Consider the following 25,731-nt stretch of genomic DNA (forward strand, 5'->3'; position numbering starts at 1 on the left):
TAAATAGAAATTAAGGCTCAAGAAAAAGCATCTTGCTTAAGGTCACAAGATGAATTTGAAACCTGAAGACATAGATTTAAATCTTGACTCTGTCATTTATTTTCTAGTGAACTTGATCAAACCATTAACTTTTCTTGAGTCTCAGTTTCTTTATCTGTAAAATGAGGTGATAGGACCTGCAAGGTTTTTGAGGTTCTTTCTAGTTCTAGAACTATAACATCATGATCTGTAACTAGTGAGTGATACCTGGGGCTTAAACCTACATTTCTGACCCCAAGTCCAATGTTCTTTCTACTGTGTCAAACCATCCTAAAACAGACTAGCTTCCATTTTATAAAACTTGTTTTAATGTAACATGATGATAATTATTCCAATGTAAATGAAAAATCTAAAACTTTGTCAACATGCCAATCATATATATTTGGAAAGTTCTAAATTATCATCTGCATTCTTTATTTCTAACACATCCAAGTATCCTATGGTAATATACCAGCATACATTGTGATACTAATCACAGATGAAGTTAGTAATGATAGCTTCTCCTCCATTGGGAAACTTCATGCCTTGGGCTGGATGAGTCTGGGTTTTTTCATGGGTCTCCACAGAGCCTATTTCCAAAGACTGCTGAAACAACAATGTCAGTAGCCTAGTGGTTTGTGGTTTAGTTTTTATATCCTGCCATTCAAAGATAGACCTTCAAGTCCATTAAAGGTTGACCCTAATGAATTATTTGCATTCTCAAATTCTTTTTTTCTATCCATCACTAGTAATCTACAACCTTAATGTTAAGGACTCAGCATGTTTGATCACAGTAATAAGTATTCTTTCAATCATCATTAGAGATGTGGAAGGTTCAAGACATAGGCACATGGCCAGATGAGTAAAACTTTCCATGAGGAAAGCTTTTTGTTTTTTCCCAGAGCTGCTCAATCTGAGAGAAGAGAATGAAAAGGAAAAGAAAACTCACCATCCAGACTAGGGGTAGACAGTGTTCCTGGCCTTCCCACTCTATTTGTATTTTGTTCTAGTGGCATCTGGACCCCCTGGAAATGAGGGAACTCACTTATTATTCAAAGGCTTCATTGTCAAAGTCTGGGGAAGGGGAGAGGGGACAAGAAGGGAGAAAGAGAGCAGAATAGGCTGACTGCCCTGAGAGCTAGTCACCTTAATCATAAAGCTGAGTTGTGAGAAAGGGGATCCATTTCAACAAAATAAGAATTGTCTCCCCCTTTTCCATTCAAATAAACTCTAGGGCTAAACTCTACAGAACCTCAAAGATACACCACAGTACATTATTTTTTGCCAACTGGTTTAAAAATTACTATTTTGATGAACATAGGCATATGAGTAAATTTGAATAATCTACTTCAATAAACATTTTAATAAATGCCTACTATGTACAAAACAGTCTATACACAAAAGATTAATATTGCCCTATGGTTAAAACAGTAGACTAGAACATTAATATTCAGAACATTAGTAAAAGGGCTCATGATCCATGAACTGCTGCTTTTAAGGCATAATTTTAAATATATACGTATAAAGTGAAGGCATCATTGGGGTCAATCTGTTTAATAATGTAATTCCCATGGTTTTCCCATATTTTGTTTATTGAGAAGTCAAAACCCGGAACTTGGGACTTATGAATCTCTTTGAAAAGAACAAAATATCTCAAAACTGAAATAAGTATTTTTTATGTTTATAAGTTCTATGGAAATCTATACTCATAGAAGAGATGATTAAAAAGGTTTTTTTAAACTCCAAATAAGGTGGAAATATAAAATCTACATAATAGATTCTCCTATAGCCTAGAGTTTTATCTGTGACAAACAGTGGCTTTTTGGAAAATATATTATTAATGCTTCCAAGTACCAATGCATTATGGATAGATGCCATTTTGATAGATTCTCTAAAGCTAAAATATTATAATAAACTGCTACATAATATAAATTAAGAAAGTTTAATAGATAAACAAATTTTTAAAAAAACAGTCCCTAGATATTTGAGCACTAAAAATAACAATCCATGGCCTTCCTGTTTCAAGTGAACTTTTTGGAAATAACAGCAAATGGCCAAATTAAAAATCTGGAGAAATAAAAATCATATAGAAGCTTTAGCATCAAAAGGAGGTCCACTGTGGCCTTAAAAGCTCTTCCTTCCCTAACCCATATCAATCAGAACATTTCCATTGCTATTTCCTTTCTCTCTAGTGCACAGTATTCTTCAATTATGTCCATCCTTAATATATATAATATGAGATATATTTAATATGTCATGATAGACATATTTTCTGAAATCCCTGCTCTTGGGTTACAAAACTATCCTTCATTCTTAATCTTTCCCCCCTACATTCCTTTTATCTCCTGGCAATAAAAAACTTGTTTTTCACTTGTAAAATAGTTTTCATCATTTTCTGCTGTACGAGGTACTTTGTTTCTTGTTCTAGGAAAGGATGGTATAGTATAAATTACTTGTTTCTGATTCTCACTTTTAAGCCCTTTATCTGGGGCCACCACTCAACAAACTCTCTTATGCTGAGATGATATTAACCTATCTTGATACTTGTTGGAGATATCTACTGATCTGCTGAATAATCTTCCACTTTCCCTGGCCTAAACTCTCCTTCTCAAACCTTATCATCCATTTCAGGGATTTCCATATTAACACTGATGGTTCTTTTAATAACATGGCTTCTTCAATTTTCAGTCTTAATTAGCATGAACTCTGTATTTGTCCTACCTTATCACTTATAGGAAAGGGCACTATTTAGACCCTATCATCATTTAAAAATGCACTATTTCCAATATCCTTACTTTTGAAATTCCTCTAATTATAATATACCAAACTAAAATGTCACACAGTGACTTACTCCTCCTAAATCTGTTCTTTTTCCTCATCATAATCCATTTTTTTTTACTTCCCTTTGTCTTCAGAAAATGAGATAACTCTTATTTTTGCCAAGATAGATCCCTTCATTTGTACATTTGATCCCATATCTTCTTGGCTTTTTTGTCACCTATCTCTTATCATTTCCTTGCTCACTCACCTTCAAAGTTTTCTTCTTGATCAGTTCCTTACCCTGTATTTACAAATATGTTACAAATATGTTCAGGCTACTTTAAATTTTTTAAAAATCCTTTCATATGATCCTGCCTTAATCGGTTTCTTCATTATTACCCTATTCTCCCAGCCCAATACCTATGCATTTATTTACTTCCCTCCCTTACAGTCTTCCTATATAATTTTTTTCCTTCTTTCAGTTCTCAAAGGAAAAAGTGGGCCTCTTCCTTGCCAATACCACTTCTCTTAAACCCTTAAGTCTTCTAGACTTTGCTCTATCAGTCATTCCCTATATCTCTTACTTTCAATCCCTTCCTTTCTATTGGCTGCTTTCTGTTTGTCTACAAACACTCTTGGGTCTACTTATCCTAAAAAATTTTTAAAAAATCTTCCCTTGACCTTTCCATCATCGGATATAGCCTTGTTTCCCCCCTTTTCATACTTCTTATCATATGATTCCTCAGGCTCCACCTAAAACTTTATATTTTAATCTAATTCTATATAAAAAGCTCATAAAGATAAAATGCTTAAAATAGGAAGACTCCAGTTCTAATTTTAAAATTCACTTTTTTTTTTTAAAGAATATCCTTTTTAGGTGGGGCTATAAATTTAAGTTGAACTAAAGTAGATAAAAGCACATGTAAACACATTTTTCCATGATATATGCAAGTTCACATCTTTACCCTCTACTGAAAGCTTATTTTTGGCTATCTTCTAAATATGAAATGCCCAAACCCAGTTTTAGAATATTCTAAGATGTCCCCAATTATCTCAAGGGATGAAACTTAAAATACTCAGAATAAAATTAATTATATTTCACTTTAATTAAAAATAAAACCAAAACCAAACAAAAGCCTTACAAAGTACAACCAAGTTTTCACAATTCAAACTGGAAAACAGAATCTGGCAAAGAACAATTCCTGTTAAAAGCACACATTTCTTTCTTGAAATCAGGACTGTCTTAGAAAGTTAGGGATATATAGTCACTGTACTCATAGAATTCATTTTTTATTTTGGTTGGGGAAGGAGGAGTGGCGGGGGATAAAGGTGTTGAGAAATCAAACAAATAACAATAGGATGTTGCAACTCCAAAAGTTTGGCAATCTGTTCTATCTAGAGAATGTTCTAGATGGATTTGAAGGAGTCCATGAAGAAGTTAAAACCTCCCCATGTTGGAGATTACATTCAGATAACCCTGTCACTCCCAAAGTTTAATTTGCCCAAGTAATCCTCTTTCACCAACTAAAAAGTGCTGAACATATAATGAGATCAGCTTTACCTGAGGCATTTCTGGTTGGGCCAGAGACACTACAAGCTTATTTGTCTCCAAATCTTCAGGCACTGCTTCTTCTTAAACTGACAGGAATTTATATGTTCTATAAGACTGAACTTTTGCATGCAAGCATGAACCAAGCTTTCTTGCACTTGGATGGCTGAATTTTCATATCAGTGCTACAGCAAAAAGAGGAGCAGCCCCTGTTCATATACTAGTCTGCAAGAAACTCTATTACTGAGTCACAGAACCACATAAACTTAGAGTTAGAAAAAACCTCAGTCTGGTCCAATCCATTCTCGATCAAGAATTTCCTCTAAAACATACTCATCTTGTCTTTGCTTGAAGACCTCCAGTGGTCTTCAAGGGAACATACTTCCTCCTGAGGCAGCCCATTTGACTTTTATATTTAATCATTAAGACTTTTTTTTTCTGTGATTACATTTAGCTTACATTTTGTCCCCTTTCAATTTCTCTCTCTGTTTTTCTCTCTCTGTGTGTGTGTCTCTGTCTTTGTCTATCATCTTTTCTCTTTTCTAGGGCAAATATTTCCATTTTCCTTAACTGATCTTTATATGTCAAAAACTCAAAAATTTTAACCATCCTCGTTGATAATACCTTCTCCACTTTTCTGGATACTTTCCAGGTTATTAATATTCTTTCTAAAATATAATACCCGGGATTGATAAAAAAAAAAAGTAGATATAACCTTAAACTTATAGTGTGTGTCTCTTTTCATTCAACTTTAAATAAATTGACTTTTTTTTGGCTGTTATATCCTTTTGACTCATCTTGACCATACAGTCCTACTAAAATTCTCAGATCTTTTTTCTGACAATCACCTAGGCATGTCTGTCCTAATTTTTTATTTGTGAAATTGATTTTTAGAATCCAAAAGTAAGATTTCATATTTATCCTCATTAAATTTCATATTAACAGATATGATCCAATAGTCTGAATCTCAACTTGGTCATTCAATGACTTAGCTAACAAGCTTATATTTGTATCACCTGCAAATTGGATAAGCATGCAATTGATGGCATTACCTAAACCAATGATAAAAATTAACAAGATCATTCAGAAAAAAACTGGGGTCCGCCACTGAAGACCCTTTCCAAGTTGACAATGAGCTCATTTGATTATTCTAGATCTGACCATTCAACCAGTGCTAATGTTTCTTCATCTTGTCCATAATAATAGAGTGAGAGAATTTGTAAATGCTCTAGTAAATTCTAGACTGAATCATTCTCTTGTTCTACCAGACTAGTCATCCTTTCAAAATAGTTTCCATTTTAAAAAAAGGTTTCATTGGAAGCTAATCTAGTCTGAACTGTATTTGATAGTCATACTAACTTTCTATGATCATTGCTTCCTTTTCTAAATATTCACTTATCCCTTTAATGATATTCTAGAATTTTGACAAGAATCTAAGCTAACCTATAGTTGTAAATACTATTCTTTTTTTCTTTTTATGAAAATCAGATTGTTTATCTTGTTTCCATCCTAAAGAAATTTACTTTCTCCACAATTACTTTTTCTAAATTACTTTTTGAACATTGCTGAGTTCCCCACGACTCCTCTTCCAAATAGAGGATATTCCCTCTCTTGTAAAAAAATAAGTACAACTAAATAAAATAAATCTATATATTGGCCATGTCTGAAAAATATGCCTTACAAATGTTTATTTGTCACTCAAATTCGGAAGTCTTTTAATGTTGCCTTCCTTTATATAATTGAGGTTATTTCTCCATGGTCCTTTAAAATCATTGACAATGGTCCAACAATCCCACCTTCGAATTTTATTTTCCTAGTTATCTTGGGCTTTGACTCACTATTAGTCTTTTTGTTTTGAGATTTCTACAATAAAGATCATTCTCCTTGGTTGAGCAGTAAAAATTATAGTTGATAAGTTTTGCCTTCTATCACACTAGTATTACACCACCTCTCCTTGTAGTAGTCATATCCCATCTCTGATAACGTTCTGAATTAACTACTGAAAACTACTTGTTTTCCTTAGCTTTCTTTGCAAGTCTCAATTCGTCTGAGGTTTGGCACTCCCGACAATATTTTATGGAGAGTGTCATATTATATTCATCATCATTAATGGCCTTATTTTCATCTTCTGTACATTAAAAAAAAATCTGGCTAGTTGGTGGAGTTCCCTATGTGTCCACATCAATTTCCCTTTTTCTTCTAATGAAAATTATTTATCCTTGCATTTTCAGAATTTTATTCTGAATGGCTTTCCTTCCTGGGCTGACTTCCCCTGTAGAATTGTAGCACATAGGATATACCTACCCATTCTCTGAGATTTACAGTATATATGTGTGGGAGTGGGTGGGAGAACTCTATTGATGACAATGAATTAAAAACTAGCAAGCTTATAAAACATGTAATCTTTGGCTTATAATCATAAGGGAGATAACTGTACCTCCTTTACCTGCTCTTCCATTCCTTCTTCCTCAGACTAGCGTCATCTTCATACTTCTATTTGAAGCTGCCCTGGCTTTTTGAGTCTCGATTTAATTTCCCAGAATTTGTGGGATGAGATGATGCACTGAATTCATGGAATCTCAGGGCTCTAGACTTCCATTAACTCTCTTTCACTTTATTACATTTTAAGCAAGCTTTTGGGAAATATAATTTATTCATTTTATATTATAAATTTATTCTAGGAACATATTTTAACAATCTGTTCATATGAAGAAATGGACTGAATTCTAACACAAAACATTTATAACTTGGGGGACTACCTATAAATGTGAATTCTGAATGAAGGCACATGACAATAATTTTCCCACTAGCTTGATGTCCCTCACTGCAAATATTCAGCTGATAAAGTAACAGGTTGCCTTTTTAATTCTCATTAGAAGTGGAGATGCTTTTCTAAAGTGCCTCTTAAATTTATTATATTTCAAGATGCTTTAGATGCTGTTAGACAAGTCTAATATACTAAATGTCTAAACAAATGGTGAAGCCATTAGCTATACTTGGTAATGGTTTAGAGAAATGAGTATCATAATCTGCTTTCCTGATGAGAGTCTAAAGGATATTTTTACTGGGAATGGGCAATTTAAAGTACAATCATTTAGAAGCGATGTGTGAAGTTCTTCACTTTCACCTGGATTGCCAGTTAAGGATAGTTAGGAATTCTTATTTAATTCTTAAAGAAAAGTGGTGTTTATCTTACTTCGCACTATTATGATATGAAGAATAAAGCACCAAATTTAAGTATCACAAAAGCTGGGGCTTGACTTCTGCCTCCTACTTAACTGAGTAACCTGTACAAATATCTTAATCTCTCAGGGCCTCAGTTTTCCAATCTGTAAAACAGGAATAATAACAGCACTTAATAGTGTTGTTGTGAGGATGAAGTAAGAACATATTGATAAAGGACTTTCAATAATTAAAATGTTAGATCAATCTCCCATTTATTTATGTTTCTTGGCTGGGAGCTTCTGGTGTAGTGTACAACTTAGAGCCATTATTTTGTCATCTAGAAACCTTGTGAGCCATAAAGCTTAGTGGCTGATGCATTTCAGTGTACATGTTAAGACTATTATAGAGATCTTTAACTTAAAAAAGGATTTTTTTTCAGAGTGAATACAAATACAATTCTATTTTCAAACTCTGAGTAGACTTTTTTCTCACACAGGAGGATAAGAAATATTGCTTGTTTTCCAAAAAGAATGTTTAAATTAAACATTTACTTTTCATCTTAAGATTTTGGTTTTTGAGGCTTTAATTAAATACAGCTGACACAGTGGTGAAATATCAAATATGGTGTGTATTCATATATATATAAATATGGTTTTTTGGGGGCAGCTAGTTGGTGTAGTGGATAAAGCACTAGCCCTGAAGTCAGGAGGACTGGAGTTCAAACACTTCCAGACTACTGTATGACCCTGGGCAAGCAAGTCACTTAATCCCAATTGCCTCAGCAAAAAAAGAGAAGAAAAGAATACATAAATGGTTTTTATGTACAGGATAGTCACATAACTCTGTTAGCTGCTTTTTTAGGAAAGTCTTTAGAATATTTGACTTAATCTTGGGCCTGATTTAGATAAAAAAGAGTGAATAGCGTCTTGATCTATCTTATAGGCTATTTTTTTTTAAAGGAAGGAAGGAAGAAAGAAAAGAGGGAAGGAAGGGAAAAAATCTAGTATTAATATGTAAGTTGAGAAATATTTAAAAGCAAATGGAAATAGAAGCTATAATTCAAACTTAAAAACAATTTTAAAAGGAAAAAATTATCTCTAAGACCATAAAATAAACTTCACTAGGATTATCCTTGATTTCCATCTCTTTATTTATCCTCAAAAAAAAAAAAAAAAAAAAAAAAAAACTATTCACAAAGAGAAGTTTAGGGGAGAGAGAGGATGAACAATGAATAGAATTTTAAGAAACTTTGAGATCAAATCTATCTTTCTAAACATAAAGAGGGAAGATAATTTTTAAGAGGTATGGAGTTAAATAACCTGGGTTTGAATCCATATTTTGCCATTAACTTAACTGATATAACCTTGGCAAATCATTTTAATTCAGTGGGCTTCAGTTTTCTCATCCATAAAATGAGAAGATTGGATTAGGAGACCTCAAAGGTTTCTTTCAATGATCTATGATCCTACAAATCTTTGTGCTCATGTAAATCCTCTGCTAAAGTCTATTTCAGCCCTAAAGCTATTATCCTAATCCTGTACATGAAATATATTATTCTGATTATAGCCCACACTTCCCCCCCCTTTAAAACCTTAAAAAAACCTGAATGATTCATAATTGATATCATTTTTTTCCCTTGTACCACCTAAGAGTATTTATAATCGATAACCTTTTTTTTTTTTTTTTCCTCCCATGTACTCCTTTCAAGTTCTAAGCCAGGGTTCTTCACTTAGGGACCATGAACTTGTGTTTAAAAATTTTTTTCAATATCTATTATCAAACTAAATCTTATTATTCCTTGTAATGTTAGGCATTTAATTTTATACCATAGAAAAGTAATATTCTGAAAACAGTTGCATAGGTTTCACCAGAATGCCATAAGCAACCAAGTAATAAAACAGTTAAGAACTTCCAAACAAATATCTCTACATGTTTTTCCTTTTATACAGTTCTTATTTTAGGGATATAACTTGTAGTTTGGTCAATATAATTCAAACATCAGAAAAATTGATGATGTTTTACTAGTTTTATTTTTAACTTCAATACACAAGCTGGATGCTATTTCTTGATCTTCAAGTCAGTGTTGCAAATAATGTATATAAGAATCTTTGCTGAAATCAGCACCAGAAGACATTGAGATAGAAGTGCAGAGGCCATTAAAATTCAACCTAATTGTGTTCTCACAAGTCTTACAATTCTGGGTTTACATAAAAAGAAGGTGAAGCACCTGAGGAGCTTTGAAAAGGGGCAGAAAATTAGAATCATGAAATGCTAGAGCAAGAAGGACCCCAGAAATCAGATTTAGGGAGGCCATGTAATCTACCTCTTTGATTTTACAGATGAGGAAACTGAGTTCTACAGAGGTTATGTGACTTGCCTGAGTAGTAAAATAATAGAGCGAAGATTTGGTGTGTCCTCTGATTGCAAGTCCAGTATTCTTTCCATTGTTCAACATTCTCATTTTGCACATGAAGAAAACAAGGCTGACAAGTCAAGTGGCCTGTACACAACTGCTTAATAGCAGAATGGACATTAGAATCCAGGTGTCTCAATGCTCTGGCAGTGCCACTTGGGTGGAGCTAAGCCCAGGAATGTCTAGCATAGCTCTTTCTACATAACAAACACTGTATTTTTAGGGAATTAATGTATTTGTATTTTTGGAATAAATAAATGAATGACCAAATACATGCGAATAGCTGAATGGTAGCTTTCATTATACTTCCCCAAAGGCAGTTTTCCTATGCCATTAAAAAAAAAAATGCTCCAGGAAAGTCACATGTGCTTCCAAGTAGTTACAGAAACTGATATACTTCAGAGAAGTCACCAGAAAATTCCATGGAAGAAGACAAACTATCTTTTCTGGAATTTGGACAGGAATTTTATGTTCACATGTTTAGTAGCATAGGGCAGGCTAGCATCAAATTGCAAATTTAGCATTTTATAAAAATCTAGCCCTATGGGAAAGAATAAGCAAAATAAGTTTAGGATGAAAGCCAGGGTTTCTTATCTATGACAAAGCTCAGTTTCACTGAGATATCAGGTATAGTCATATTTACCACTGATCAATTTAAGTACTAACAGAATTATATGCCACAGGGATGAGTAAATGGGTCATGACCAAGATGGCTACTTTGTGCCCCATTCACCTTTGTGGGGAATGAAAGTAGTAGTTATGTGAGATAAGTAGAATGATAAAAAATTAAAAATGGAATATTCACACATAAATCAAAACATTTTTACTATACCAACTTATAAGTAAACAAAGTACTTCCAGAAAATTGTCAAGCACGATACTGGAAATGCAGCTGATTTAAAAGAAGGATGTGGGCAAGAGTGAAGGTGTCAATCTTTCTCATGGTACTCTATTCACATCATTTGTCTTTTATATTTGTTGAAATGGAGGTGAAATATGACTGATATTATAGAAACACAAATTAGAAATTCTTTTTAAAAATATACCTAATCCATATGATAAAAGAAGCATCTGACTAGTTCTTTTTAGACAAAATTATATGATTTAGGGCAAATTTTTTTAATTTGATAACGTAACCATGAAGCTGATCTTATCAGGAGTGAGTAGGGCAAAGACTTTACAGGATTCTATTTTTCATCTGAATGCGTGAAAATTTTAAGTGCTGGCAGTTTTGTCCCTGTCTCTTTTATAAACAGCATGTTTTATCTGCTATGGCCCATTTACTCACTGGCCAAAATCAAGCACCATGAGGTATCTTATAATAGAGATAGCTAGGTGAGAAAGTGGATAGAGTACTAGATTTGGAATGCGGAAGACCAGACTTCAAATCCAGCCTTAAGACATTTAACTAGGTTAAATCTCTGCCTCAGTTTCCTCATCTCTAAAGCAAATATAATAATAGCACCTGCTTCTCAGGGTTGTCATTAGAAAAAAAAAATGAAGTAATTATAAAAGTTCTCTGCAATCTTAAAACACTGTGTGAATATTAGCTACAAATAATCATTTCTAAGACTCAGTTTAGGTATAATCTCTAATTCCAAGCCTTTCTTGATCCCCTGAATTGTTGATGGACTTTCCCATCTAAATTTATTTTATGTCTACTTATCTATGCACATGCTAGTAGAATAGAAATTTCTCAAAGATGGTGGCTATTTGTGACCTTATTGTGTTGATGTTTAATAAATGTTTGCTGAATTGAGTTAAGCTACAATCTTGGATTCAATTCCTATGAAGGATAGCTAGCTATTCTCTGTTCTAATGCAGGTTGACTGCATTCTATCCCCAGTCAAGGCCCTTCCAAAATGGATAAATGAGGATGGACAAATGAGGATGAGAAAAGAGAATGTTAATGGATCAGTGTAATTTTATCATCATCAATGAAAAAACAATTCTAAACTTTATCTCCTGATAGTGTCCTCTGTTAAAAAAAGAAAAAGGCAAGAAAGGAAGGAAGGGAGGAAAGAAGGAAGGAAAGAACAAAGGAAGGAAGGGAGGAAAGAAGGAAGGAAAGAACAAAGGAAGGAAGGAAGGAAAGAAGAAAGAAAGAAAGAAAGAAAAAAAGAAAGGAGAAAGAGAGAGAATAAGAGAGAAAGGAAGGAAGGAAGGAAGGAAAGAAGAAAGAAAGGAGACAATTTCTGAAACAGAAGAAAATTCATCATCCAGCGAATATTTTCTGGAAGGGCAGTTAAAAGGTGTTTTTACACTTCATTGAGGAAATAAATGCAAATAGTTTAATCATTTATACTATCTTTCTCCTGTGAGGATTTTCTATCTTATCCAGGTATATCAGTTTGTTGTTGTTATTGCTTTTTAGTGTGGTTGATGTAGGGAAGTAAAAGAGTAATGGAAGGGTGGAGAAAGGGGTTTACATTTTCTAGATGTGACTGGTTTTTGGTTCATGAAACAATTTGTATCTAGATAAACTGGAATTATTCCTTTATGAATAACCCCCTGACTCCCACACAACCAACTGGCAACAGAGTTGTGCAAGTCACATAAAAGCATTAATGAATTGGACTCTTAATGAGCAAAACACCTCAGGCTTTTTGGTCATGTGACTGATTAGTACCTCAATTAGAGTTTTCCCAGAACCAAAGAGGAGAATGCTATTATTGCAAGTCAATAGTGCTTCAGTGTCACATTGTTTCAAATAGAAAAAGAAGTCTTTCAAAAAAGAATAAAATAAAATAAGGCACAATGAATTAGTTGTCTGATGTAACTTTTCCCTGAAAGACAATTAAATTCAGATGTTCTTGGGCACCAATTAGTTTGTCCACAGTTAGAAAATTTCTCTTTTAAAATAACCTTTAATATGTGACATTCAATTACATTTCTATTCTGAAGAATCTTACATGTTGAGTTGAGGGGATGGTTAAGAATACTATGGGGATACTCAGTGGTGAGTACTAAATCATAGTTCAGAAAGACTGTGTAATCATATTTCTTATTATGTCTTCATTCCATTCACATAATAAATCTTTGGTAGCCAAGTCCTGACAAGTTCACCACAGCTTTTTAATGTTGTGGAATTTTTGGTTTTGTTTTGTTTTGTTTTGTTTTGGTTTTGTTTTATATAGCTGGAAGAAAGAGCCACTAAATGAAATGTAGTTTTTTAAATGCCAAGGGGCTAAAGAGCTGGGCCAAAAGCCATGCTTATGCATAGGTCTCAGTTCTAATTGGAACTTGTCTAGCTAAAGTTCAGCAGTTAATACTTTATTTCAGCCAGCAGATTTGGCCATTTTAAATTTTAATGCATTACCACTGGGATGATCGTCCAGCAGTTAGACAGGTGTGCAGGCCACTGGCAAAGGCATAAGCCAAGACTAAGTGGTTAAGCTCACTGCAATGTAATTGTTGGTCATGCAGCTAGCTCTGTGGTGATTCACAGCAAAGAATATATTTTTGTTACTGCAAACGAAACTAAAATAACTAGTTTTCATACGGAGACTATCAGAGCAACTTGGTGCATAGTTCCACAAGTCAGTTAATGGACACACTCCTCCTTCCAAAATTCTGGTATGGTTAAAAAAAAAAAAAAAACAACTCACTGATACTGCAAGATGGTGGAATGCAAGCCTCTACAGCTGTGGAGGACTTACCATCATCCAGGTACAACTGGTCCAATTCCTCAGGTTCTCGCTTGATCGTTACGGGAATAGGGGCCAAATTATGATTACTGTCCTCATGCAACTCTGGCAATGACAGTGGCTGATTGGTTGGAGATTCATTTCTTTGAACTTTCGGCAGTTGGTGCTGCTGTTGACCCATTATGGATGAGTGAGTTGGACTGCAGGACTGCAAATAGGTTGACTCTTGGGTAACAGATGGAACTGGAGAAGAGGGACTGTTGGGATAGAGTGTTTGTTGGTAACCAAGGGAACAGCTACTGCTCAGATGTTGACTCACCTGCGGCTGCAGCATGATGTGAGATGATTGATCAGGAGAGCTTGGGTGTACAACTATAGATCTTGGCACTTCCTGGATGGTGGGGACACCTCCAGCGGGCTGTTGAAGTCCTAGATGACTGTGGCCTGGATTCGTGATGCACTTGTTGTAAGCAGAAGAGGAAAGATCATGAAGCTTGGGGCTTGAGTTGGGAGAGGATGACATCACAGTGTTTCTCTGCTGACAGGAAGTGAAGCCAGCCACAAGGCAAGAACCAGGATCAGGAGGCATCATGATCTGCTGGCTGTAGTATGGCTTAGAGAGAGGGTTTAATCCTTGGTTCATTGGTCCACAGGTTTGAGCAGGCTCATAGTCATCGGTGGGTTCGGTTTTTATAATTGGAACTGTTAAAAGAGAAAAAAGTTATATAAACATGAGTTGCATATTGGTACAACCAAGTTGGCCTGTGACTAGGATACCCTTTGCAAAACAAACAACGTTTTGAATAAGTCTCTGTGTGTCTTTTGCCTCATTTTCCCACTCAATTAAAAAAAAAAGAGGGGGAGAGAGGGAGAGGGAAAGGGAAGAGGGAAAAGGGAAAAGGGGAGGGAAGAAAAGAGAGAGAGAAAGAGAGAATGAGTCATCAACTCAAGAAAGTCACAGCTGGTTCTAATATTGAAAAGGACTATTTTCTTTGGAATCTCCTCCAGCACTAATGTGCTATAAAAATCTATTTGCAAATAGCTACACTGCACTAGAAGCTCTGGACCCAAGGGCTCCATGGATTTGTAGTAATCAAAGCAAAAATTTTAACTTGGATGTACTACTGCATTTCTCCGGCTACTGATGGTCCATTTGATAAATGTCTGCACATTTGGTAAACTTGAGCATAATAAGATGACTTTTAGAGGTCAGAAAAAATACAATTACAAAGATATTTGTTATTATATCTAGCTATGTAAAAGCATTTAATCAATATAAATTTTTCAAAGAAAGAAATGAAAACTTTAGAGCATTTAAAAAAATCTCTCTCCTCTGCTCCTCTCCACCCTTTTATCTTCTAAGTAGTTTTCCAAAGGTGTATTCCATTGGAACAAACAGGATTTGTACTATCAGGTAGCTAAGTGTATTAGTGATAAGGATAGCTCACCTTGGATTTCTCCACTTGCCCATTTTCCTGCTCAAGACCACTAATTTAAAGCACTGTATTAGAAGAGACATAATTTCTAAAGCCATGTCAATGGTGTAGGGATATATTTGAGAGTCTAGTGTATAATGGTCACACTATGATTGTAAGACAATATGCAACTAATGCTCATATTATTTAACCATATAATTAATTGCTAAATTATTATCACATTGGAATTTTGTGTCAAATTTGAACTCCCAGGTAACAAGAAGTATTTATGTGTAAGATACTTATGGATAATATAACCTCTTTGACCTTAAGTATTTTGAAATAGAAATAGGGGAGAAGTGCCTAAGAGTAGGAAAATGGAATCTGGTTGTATACATCTCTGAGTATTAAAACCTTTGCCTTCTCAAGAAGCACTTATGGGACAGTTGAGTGGCACAATAGATAGAACACTGGCCCTGGGGTCAGGAGGACCTGAGTTCAGATGTAGCCTCAGACACTTGACACATACTGGCTCTGTGATCCTGGGCAAGTCAGTTAACCCTTAGAAGAACTTAAAATTTTCATGAACACCATCTCCCTTTTACAAAGTATACTTCTCAACTTTTGTTTTCCTAGCTAGAATTTAAAAACAAACAAACAAACTCATGTATACAGAAGAGAGAAGAAAGGAAAAATAATGAAGGATAAATACAAAAATGTGTAGCATTATCCTATAAGAACAGTTTCAAGTATGATAAAACCAGAATGAGTTAGGGTTGGCATGTTAAGCAAAGGGCAATAAAACGGGGATCTTAAGGCTATATGGGGGCAAGGGGATTATTAAAGAAAATGTAAGAATGGTATTCTGTGTGTATGGTCCAGTGATGATGGAGAAGACAGAGCTTTTCAACTCATATTTTGGCTTTTGTGGGTCTTCCTTTCTGCAAAGGAGATATCTTTGGATCAGAAAAAAAATGGAATAAAATTGGCAAATATAGATTTGAAAAATCAAGTAAATAGAGAAACATTAAGAAAGTAAATATTTTAAAGAGCTTAATATGGTGTCTGCCACACAGCAGACACTTAAGAAATACTTGTTTTCTTTTCCTCCTTTTTTCCTTCCTTACTTCCACCCATCCCCATCTTTCCTTCTTTCTCTTGATAAATTCAGATCATCAGTTTCATAAATGCTTGAAGAGTACTGAAGAGGCTGGTAAAAATTGATAAATGGTCAAAGGATATGAACAGATGATTCTCAGACAAAGAAATTGAAACTATTTCTACCCATATAAAAGATTCTCCAAATCATTATTAATCAGAGGAATGCAAATTAAGACAACTCTGAGATATACTACATACCTTTCAGATTGGCTAGAATGACAGGGAAAGATAATGAGGAATGTTGGAGGGGATGTGGGAAAATTGGGACACTGATACATTGTTGGTGGAATTGTGAATACATCCAGCCATTCTGGGGAGCGATTTGGAACTATGCCCAAAAAAGTTATCAAACTGTGCATACCCTTTGATCCAGGAGTGTTACTACAGGCTTATATCCCAAAGAGATTTTAAAGAAGGGAAAGGGACCTGTATGTGCAAGAATGTTTGTGGCAGCCCTCTTTGTGGTGGTCAGAAACTGGAAACAGAGTGGATGCCTATCAATTGGAGAATGGCTGAATATTATGGAATATTATTGTTCTGTAAGAAATGACCAGCAGGATGATTTCAGAAAGGCCTGGAGAGTCTTACATGAATTGATGCTGAGTGAAATGAGTAGGACCAGATCATCATTATATTCTTCAACAACAATATTATATGATGATCAGTTCTGATGGATGTGGCCCTCTTCAACCATGAGAAGAAACAAATCAGTTCCAATAGAGCAGTAGTGAACTGAACCAGCTACACCCAGTGAAAGAACTCTGGGAGATGACTATGAACCACTACATAGAATTCCCAATCCCTCTATTTTTGTCCGCCTGCATTTTGTATTTCCTTCACAGGTTAATTGTACACTATTTCAAAGTCTGATTCTTTTTGTACAGCAAAATAACTGTATGGACATGTATACATATATTGTATTTGACTTATTCTTTAACATATTTAACATGTATTGATCAACCTGCCATCTGGGGGAAGGGGTGAGGGGAGGGAGGGGAAAAATTGGAACATAAGGTTTTGCAATTGTCAATGCTGAAAAATTACCCATGCATATATCTTGTAAACAAAAAGCTATAATAAAAAAAAGAAAAGAAAAGATTGGTAAATATTTTAGTTTTGACTTTGTATTTCCAGTGCCTAGGATAAAACTTTGTGCATAATAGTGGTTACCAGATGCTTATTGAATTTAGATGAATATAATTATTGATTCACTGACAAAAAATTTCTGGAAGACTATGGAAACAAAGAGAAGATACTATAACTGAGGGAAAATGAATGCCTCATTTTTTAAAGGCAAAGAATAGAATTTACAAACTATAAAACAGTGAATTTGACTTGATTCTTGGGGAAATTATATTAAATATTAATAAAGAGATAGCATGCAAGCATCTAGAAAAGGAAGTAGTTAGTTCCTATAAAGATTTAGTGTGAGTTCATCAAGGAGAGGTAATAAAAGACTAACCTCATTTTAATTTTTGAAAGGGTTGCTGGATTTATAGATCACAATATTTCAGTCATAATTTAATTAAATTACAGCAAGGCATTTGATGAAGTCTGAAGCTAGCTGTTCTTGTGAATAAGATTTAGAGATGAAGTTTGGTTGAGAGATACATTTATGACTCAGTGTCAGCTGGTAAGGACATCTCTGGTGAAATTCCTCCTGGAATCTGAGCTTGATCTTATACTGTTTAAAATTTTTACTGGCAACTTAGTTTGTCAGTAAACAACATAAAATGAGGCAGGATAGCTAACAGTTATAGTATAATCAGAATCCAGAAAAATATCATCGGGTTAAAATATTGCATTGAATCAGAAGATGAATTCTAAAAGGGATTAATTTAAAATGTTACACTTTAGTTCAAAAAGACAACTTCAGGAACAGAATACAGGGAAGGCATAAATACAGAAGTTTATCTGAAAAAGATCAGGTAGTTTTAATATCCCAGAAGTACAATATGAGTCAACAATATGATATGGCAGCCAAAACAAAACAAAAAAACAAAGGAATCTTGGACAGAGCTAAAAGATGCATATTGTTCAAGACTAAGAAAATTAATAGTCCTAATGTATTTTGCCCTTTTCAGATCATGCCTGCAATACAGTGTTCATTTCTGAGTGTTATATTTTGGGGAAGATAATGAGAAACTATAGAATGTCTAAAAGAGGACAACCAAGACAGTAATAACACTCGATATATCCCAAATGAGCATCAGTTGAAGGAGCTGAGAATTTTCAGGTAAAAAGAAAAGACTAAGGAGGAAGAAAAATAGCTGCCTTCAAACATTTAATGAACATGTTAATCTGTGGAAAAAGGGAATAAAGCCAATTTGCTTAGTCTCAGTAGGGTTAAACCAGAAGCAATGGGTGAGAGTTGCAGGGAAACAAACATGGGTTTCATGTAACGAAAAAATTATCCAAAAGGAGAAGGTTATCTTCAAAAGATCCAACAAATCTAGAGTGACACCAATTAAGTTGTAGAAGGGACACTTACTTAGCTGCAGTTGAACTATAGGGCCTTTCCAACAAAGATTCTATAATTCTGATTCTTTTGTTTATTCCCTTGTTCATTCCACACACATCCCCACCTCTCATCTCCTGCCACCACCATCTTTTATGTAGCTTTCACTAGAACTGGGTACAGGTTTTCTCAAACTTCTAGTTCACACACACACACACACACACACACACACACACACACACACACACACACACACACTTCCTTCCATTTATACCAGATGATAAAGTGCAGTTTGGAGATGAACAGATCATGTATAATGAATTGTCATCAAATTCCTTTTGATTATATTTTCACTTGCTCACATGCTGTACTTTGGTGAAGTTTTGCAACTTCCCTCAGCTACAATAAAGGAGATTCCAGTTCAAGAATAGATTTATGAACCTATTTTTATATTCTCTTTTAATTATATACAAAGATGCCTTTGTGTGTAATCATAGGTACAGTACATAGGAACATATACACACAGAGGTAATAAAACAAAAATTACATTCCTAGATAAGAAAAAAAGGTACAAATGTATTAATAAATTGCTTTAACAGAGAACTCTTGAGAGCATAGATATTCTCATATGTTTCATATTTTAGCCCAGTACACTATCACAAAATTTCTAACCAGATGTAAACAAGCATCCTTGACCAATGACTTTTTCTGATGCATCTCAATGGCAGAAACACCTGGATTTAAACAGCACTAAGACTTTTTTTCTTTGACAGTATTATCTATCAATGGTCTTCTACTAGAGAGGATAGACTCCTTCAAAGTTAACCTTCTGGATTTTCATCCTTTGAGACTTACAACTAAAATTTCTTCCTATGTTGTTTAGCCTTAATTTTATTTTTCTGTCTGTCTCTCTAATAACCATCTTTGGTGACATATAGTTGGTCATGTATGTAGCTGCTAAAGAGAAATATAAGTGAGACAATCACCTAGCACTTATATACCTTATATATACTTATATACCTTATACTTAGCATAATACTAAGTTGTCAAAACTAAGCTGTTCAGCTAGAACCCAACCCTATCTTATTTTTGTCTCCATTTTGTCTGTTCCTGTCTAAGCCCTCTTCATCTCTGCCCCTCCCCTGTCCCATACATTAGTGTTTTATTTGCTAAGGAACACAATCCTTTAAAAAATTTTTTTTAAAGATTATTTAGGAATGTTATAAAAATTCCATGAAGGAAAACTAGAAAAAATATAAAAGAGAATATTATCCTTGTTCTGTGTATTTTTACAGAGCAGCTCTTATTCAACTGGTTTAAAAAAAAAACAGATGTGACACAGACTACTGGTTATATATCTGAACATTTTCTATTCTTTGTCTGTGACGTGCTCTCCAGACTGCCTTTCACCACGACTTTATATGAATATTGGCAGAGGTGAGATTGGGGGGAATAGAGAAGCTTGAAATATTAGACAGCTAGTAAGCTGCTTACAGATTTTGGAAAGAACTGTGATTTTTAGATTCCTTTAGTGAAAGGATTTGGATATAGAATTTATATCACTTGGATGGTTTAATATCATGACCTTGGTAACCCTGGTGACCTGGGTCAGTAATACTCTAAAAGGTGGTACTTGCTAAGGTTCTGAAGTCCATAATGGCCACAAACCTCTATGCCCTCCTCCTTTTTTCTTTTCCCTGCTACCTTTCACCTAACTATCTGATGTGTAAATGAGTCAATAGCATCTTACCATCTGGTCCAAGGATTAAGCCAGTAACTGTGTCTGAAAATACCTCAACTAGAAATAAATTGGCAGGAGGGCAGTCCTACTGGCCTCTAACACCTTTTACCTGTCAGTGATGACACACTCTCATGAAAGAGGTACTTCTAAACTTTGGAAGCCCCAAGCATTGATAAAAGTTCTTGGCTTCCAAATATACATCTCTGGCAACATAGTCTGACATGCTGCTAACATAGTCCTTCCTTCAATAGATCAATTTTCCCTGTCACTCTCTTCACAGGCCCATATGTTTCCTATATAAAGATCAGTTGGACTGTCTGCCTTATGTGCCTGACCCAGAGAACCAATGTATATATGCAGAAAGGACTGCAGGGTATGGGATGCCAAGAATGAGATTAATGTCCTCACATTTAATAGAAACCAGTATTGTAATCCAACTTATTTTATATTAGAAAGTCAAATATTTGAAGTCAGCTGTCGGCTCAAACACCTTTTTTAAGGGGCTGCCAGCTGAAAGAGACAGCTTCTAGCCATAACCTGGTCTGCTATGATTAACAACATGAAACTCTCCAGCTGCTTGGACTCCACTTGCACTTTCAGCAAGCATTGGATTATTTTTTATCCCAAGAAGAAGTGTCAAACTCAAGTAAGCAGCCTCATCTAAAATGGTTCTGCTGAGAAGATACCATTTTATGAACTGCCTCCCCTAACTAGACTCAAGTTAACCTGCTTCAAGCATATTAAATCCAAGAAATGGCAGGCCCTGGAATTAGGCCAGAAAATCAACTTCAGCCTCACACCTGAGAGGCAGAGTTTGCTCAGTGGAGCTTGTTACTGTTAACAATGGTGGAAGTCCTCATAGAGAGAGAACAGTAATGAAATAATGGCCATAGATATGTCTAGTAGTGACCTTAGTTTGTGCTGTAGACTTTCCAATTTAAGAATTAAAACACTCTAGTGTCCAATATAGCAAAGGTTAAATCGATGAGTTTGGTAACTTTCAAAGCTCACGATCTTTCATTATTTTATTTTTTTAAATATGGCTAAAAGATTAAATTAAATGTTTATAGGGTAGCTAACACACTAATACCCAGTTGGGATAAGTAGAGCTCTCAGTTGCACTAGGTTTTCAGCCAGATTCTAGAAATCTGGCCAGACATCAGGACCTACCCTTACTCTTATAGGAAATATTCCCTGGGCACCTTTTAAAAAAACAGTGCCCGTCTACTTCATATGGACATTAAAGGTACAATCCAAAATATACCCCTATACTAAGTGCCAATGTATTTAATTTATCTACCACAGAGGGATAGTGGCAGGAGCACATACTGCTTGGATTAGAAGCAGTGATTCCACCAAGTCTAGGAATCCAAAATCATAGACCTTATTGAGCAAATCTTCCAACAGAGGATGGAGATGATATCTTAGTCTGCTAAAAATAAAATGTGTGCCATTAGGATGTCTGTTGTTTATGACCTGTTTAAAACCAAGTGGTGGCAGCAGCATTAACTCCTGTGTAAATCAGGGCTACCTCAGATTCTTATTGGGAGAGACTTAGCAAAAATGATGTCATGCTACTCACTTTGCTTTTACACAATGGCCCTCTGTGTAGACCTGAATGTGGGTGAAAGATTTAGTCGAAGAAATGTCTGAGTTCAAAATGAAAGGATTTTCTTAACATGTTAAAAAGTAAACATGTCCAACTTTAGAGGACTGTCATAAATCACATGTCTTTTACTGTATATGGGGAAACCTTTAAAAAAGAAGGAAGGGGAGCATGTAAAGCTGATTCTATTCCATTCATTTTGGACAATTCTGAGAAGAGTTAACCTACTGATGTTTATCTTTTAATATTCTAGCTATTTGTTATTTCAAAATTTCAAACCTGAACTCTTAACTGAACTAAACAACAACAAGAAATAGCCATTTTCTAATGTGGAGAGCAGTTGATGTCTGAACAGGCTCAATGATTTCAGTCAATGTTTACCAAATATATATAATTGAACCTAGCCTGTAAAAATATTCTTCCTTCCTCCCCCAACCTTGAAATCACTACTATTCAACCATTTTAGTCTTCTTCTTCTTTTTTTAAAGAATTCAACTAAATACACATATTTAGAAGATGACTAGTTTGCATATTGTTCTACACTCCAACTCCAGTTGTATGAAGTCTCTTAGTACTCCCAAACTGGAAAAGTTTATGAGATAAGAAAAGTAACAAAAGCAAAAATTTTAAACAGACTTTAATAGAATTCATTTAAAAGGACTACAACTTTCTTCAGGGGGCCTCTTTAATATGACCTTATAAATAAAAACAAGATTTGACAGCTACAGAAAATTTTTAGTAGCATGTCCTTCTTCATGAATGTACATTGATAAATAGAATGAATATTTTCTTTTTGCTTTGGATTAATGATACTATAACTACAGCTCAGGACTTAACTTTTTGGACAAAGGAATAAAAGATCTTATTATCACTGTTATTCTTTAAAGCAGGGGTTTTTAACCCGTGTGTGTGTGTGCGTGTGCGCACACGCGCGCGTGCCTGTATTTGTATTTGGCAGTCCAGTGATGTCTTTGAAGCTGTTCTTAGAATAATTTCTTTTAAAAAATTCTAATTCAAGGAAATGATAAAGTTAATTTAGAGGTTAGTGAAAAGAAAGATCTAATTTTTCTCTCATCTGAGCTCATAGACCTCTTAAGGATCCAAGAAAATTAGATTAAGAAGCCCTGATTCTAGTTTCTTACACATTTTTGAGTTTCTCACTTAGCCTACAAATACATAGTTCCTCCAAATTGGGAGTAAAAAGGTACCAGATAGCTATAATGGGATGGATGGATGAATAACCTAGTGATTCAGAATCACAGAATTATAGAAATGAAAGAACTCTTAAAGATTACTTTAGTCAACCCTCCTGACTCCCCCAGTCCCTACCATAAATATGAGAAAACTGAGATCTAGAAACAAAATAATTCATTCAAGATCACACAACTAGTTGGTGGCACTTGTCCTTTATGAAAAACGATCAAGTATGAGAAGATCCTCCAGCCCCTTTCTAGCTCCTTAAGATATATAGTTTTATCAACATATACTAATAAAATGGAAAACATGAAAACTGCCATTTAAAAATTAAAGGCATATTTTTAATGACAAGATCTTCCCCTTTATTCTCGTTAGGGTCATGAAAGTTTAAATGCACTAATACTGTACTACTATGAATGTGTCCAAGTTGCCCTTTTCATGTGTATTTCAAAGTATACTAACATCCTAACTGTAAGCCAGTCACATAAGAAGATGCTTCCTATTTTACATTAGTTAAGGAAGGATGTTTCTTCATGTGGTCCTGTGGCATTTAATCCTATCACTGTCTAGCAAAATCTGGGTCCTCAGGTTGAAAGAATTTTCAATTCAATTTGGTCCTATTACCTCCTGTTATATTATATCATATTAGGCTATGCCTTGAAATAAAGTAACACAAGATGACACAGTATAACTCAGGGTGATATTAGGCAATGGCACACAGAAAAATACCACATTACCCAAGTGGCGAGTTCACAATCTACATTTATTATGGAAAGCAAAAGTGCGACAGATGAATACTAATTGTCACAGTTTCCTTTAGGTTTACAAAGCAGATTTTTCATGGACAAGACAGCACTGTTAGTTAGTGCAATACTGATATTCATCACAACTGATTTCATTTACATTAAATACATTGTTAGCAAGGACAGAACAATTTGAATAATAATGTACAGGTTTGACAACAAAAGATATCATCTATAGTAATTTTTAAAATTTTCACAAAGATCCAATCTTCTTTTTGTTAAATAAAATAAGATATAGCGCAAGTCCAAAATTATGTTTAAAATACAGCACTTCACATGCCCTTCCCACTGGGAAGAGTGATTTCAGGATTCCTGCCTCTAATGATGGAAAGATGGTCATATAGCTGAGGTGATCTCCATTCCTTGGAGAGAAGGAGTTAAGATGTTTTTCTTGTCCGGCAGTGGCAGTAACATCAACCCTAGAAAACACATGAACTCTTTTCTCCATCTGGCCTAGTACAGATAAGTGATGGGCATAGATAGATACCAATAAAAAGAGATATATCATAGAATCAAGGTGAAAGATTCAAATGAATACATGAAAACCTTTCATTTTAGGTCAGCCCTAAATTTATGAGTCCTTCTCAGTTTAATGTAAACTGCTATTAAAAATCCTGCTTCCTCTCTAAACTTGTTCCCTTCTTTGGCATCCCCATATGTGCACATCAGTTCACTTGCCTACTTCTTTCTGAGAGTTTCTTTCAGTATCACAGCAGGGGTTTCTTTCCCAGGGTCAGATGCCATAGAAGCCTCATCTAGTGTGAAATGTATCTACACAGGGAAAAAAAAGGCTAATTCTTGAGTGAGATCGAGGGAAACTGGGTTTTCAGTGACTCACAAGTTTTAGTCTCACAAAAAATGAAAGAGCTGATGAAGTGCAAACACAAATTTATTCTGTTCAAAGCAAGTGATTAGGGAACTCATTGAAAACAAGGCGCTTGGGTAAATGCCTGCCACATATTAGGTAATCAGATTAATATTGTTGACTGACAAGAAAGAAAGTGGCTACTGTAGTTACTATCCCTGAAAGCCAAAGTTATTACAATCCATATAGTTAATACAGGAAATTTGGATTGAGCAACCCTAATTATAAAACAGTGGGTTCTCCCTCTTAACTTAAACAAGGTTTTCATGTTTCCTACAATGTACTGATTGACCAATTATGTAGAGAAAAAATTTAGTCTCTTTTTTCTTCCACAATATTAAAGATAAATCTAATGATGAATAGTTGGCTTATATGTACTGCCTCCAACCTAAGATCTCAACATGTATAAACAAATAAGCATTTCTATGTTTAGATGAGGAAATCAGGGATTATTCTGAGGTGAAATGAAAAGTTGAACAGTGACTTAGTGTCAAGGCCTGTAATAGAATCTAGAAACAAAATCCAGAATGCCTAACTCATCTCCATCCTTTAAACACAAGCTTATTCTCATGACCTAGAAGATGCAATCTCCCACAAAAAAAATGGGGGCAGTTTGGCTGTCCATGAGGCACTGGAAGACAATGTCATATAACTTACTGAGACAAATTATAACTTGAAATTTAAAACTATCCTCAAGCAGATATTGGAGTTAAAATATATCCAAGGCAAATAGACTCCTAAAGGCTTCATTTCTGTGTCTTCAGTGGTCTGTGTGTTGAAGTCACATGATCTTTTCTCTGGCCAAGGAAAGAAAGCTTCTTTTTGGAATAGAGAAGCTAGTTTTTCTCCCCTACTAATCACACAAAGGAAATAGATAATTCATTGTCTTTCTCTCCTTCACATCTGAGCTCTCTATGAGCCTTGATGCATGTA

General features: G+C 34.8%; 1 protein-coding gene and 1 long non-coding RNA gene across 6 annotated transcripts in view; one reads left to right on the forward strand and one right to left on the reverse strand.

Annotated features, from left to right (window-relative positions):
- Positions 1 to 25,731, forward strand: part of LOC141546022 (uncharacterized) — a 145,539-nt gene that overhangs the window by 115,033 nt on the left and 4,775 nt on the right. Inside the window, exon 5 of the long non-coding RNA XR_012483212.1 lies at positions 18,213 to 18,364. This is a non-coding gene — a long non-coding RNA (uncharacterized LOC141546022). The remainder of the gene's footprint in view (positions 1 to 18,212; positions 18,365 to 25,731) is intronic.
- The window catches only part of NFATC1 (nuclear factor of activated T cells 1), a 202,702-nt gene that overhangs the window by 30,965 nt on the left and 146,006 nt on the right, over positions 1 to 25,731 (reverse strand). For 2 of the 5 annotated variants that reach the window (XM_074273459.1, XM_074273467.1), the window contains exon 9: positions 13,565 to 14,254. In XM_074273459.1, coding sequence (XP_074129560.1) covers positions 13,565 to 14,254 — 690 coding nt within the window. Of the gene's footprint in view, positions 1 to 911; positions 1,044 to 13,564; positions 14,255 to 23,874; positions 24,353 to 25,731 lie in introns of those variants that run through there. The other 3 variants (XM_074273474.1, XM_074273482.1, XM_074273489.1) reach the window with 3 other exon arrangements.

The sequence above is a fragment of the Sminthopsis crassicaudata genome, chromosome 1 (genome assembly GCF_048593235.1).
Source record: "Sminthopsis crassicaudata isolate SCR6 chromosome 1, ASM4859323v1, whole genome shotgun sequence".
Lineage (NCBI taxonomy): Eukaryota > Metazoa > Chordata > Mammalia > Dasyuromorphia > Dasyuridae > Sminthopsis > Sminthopsis crassicaudata.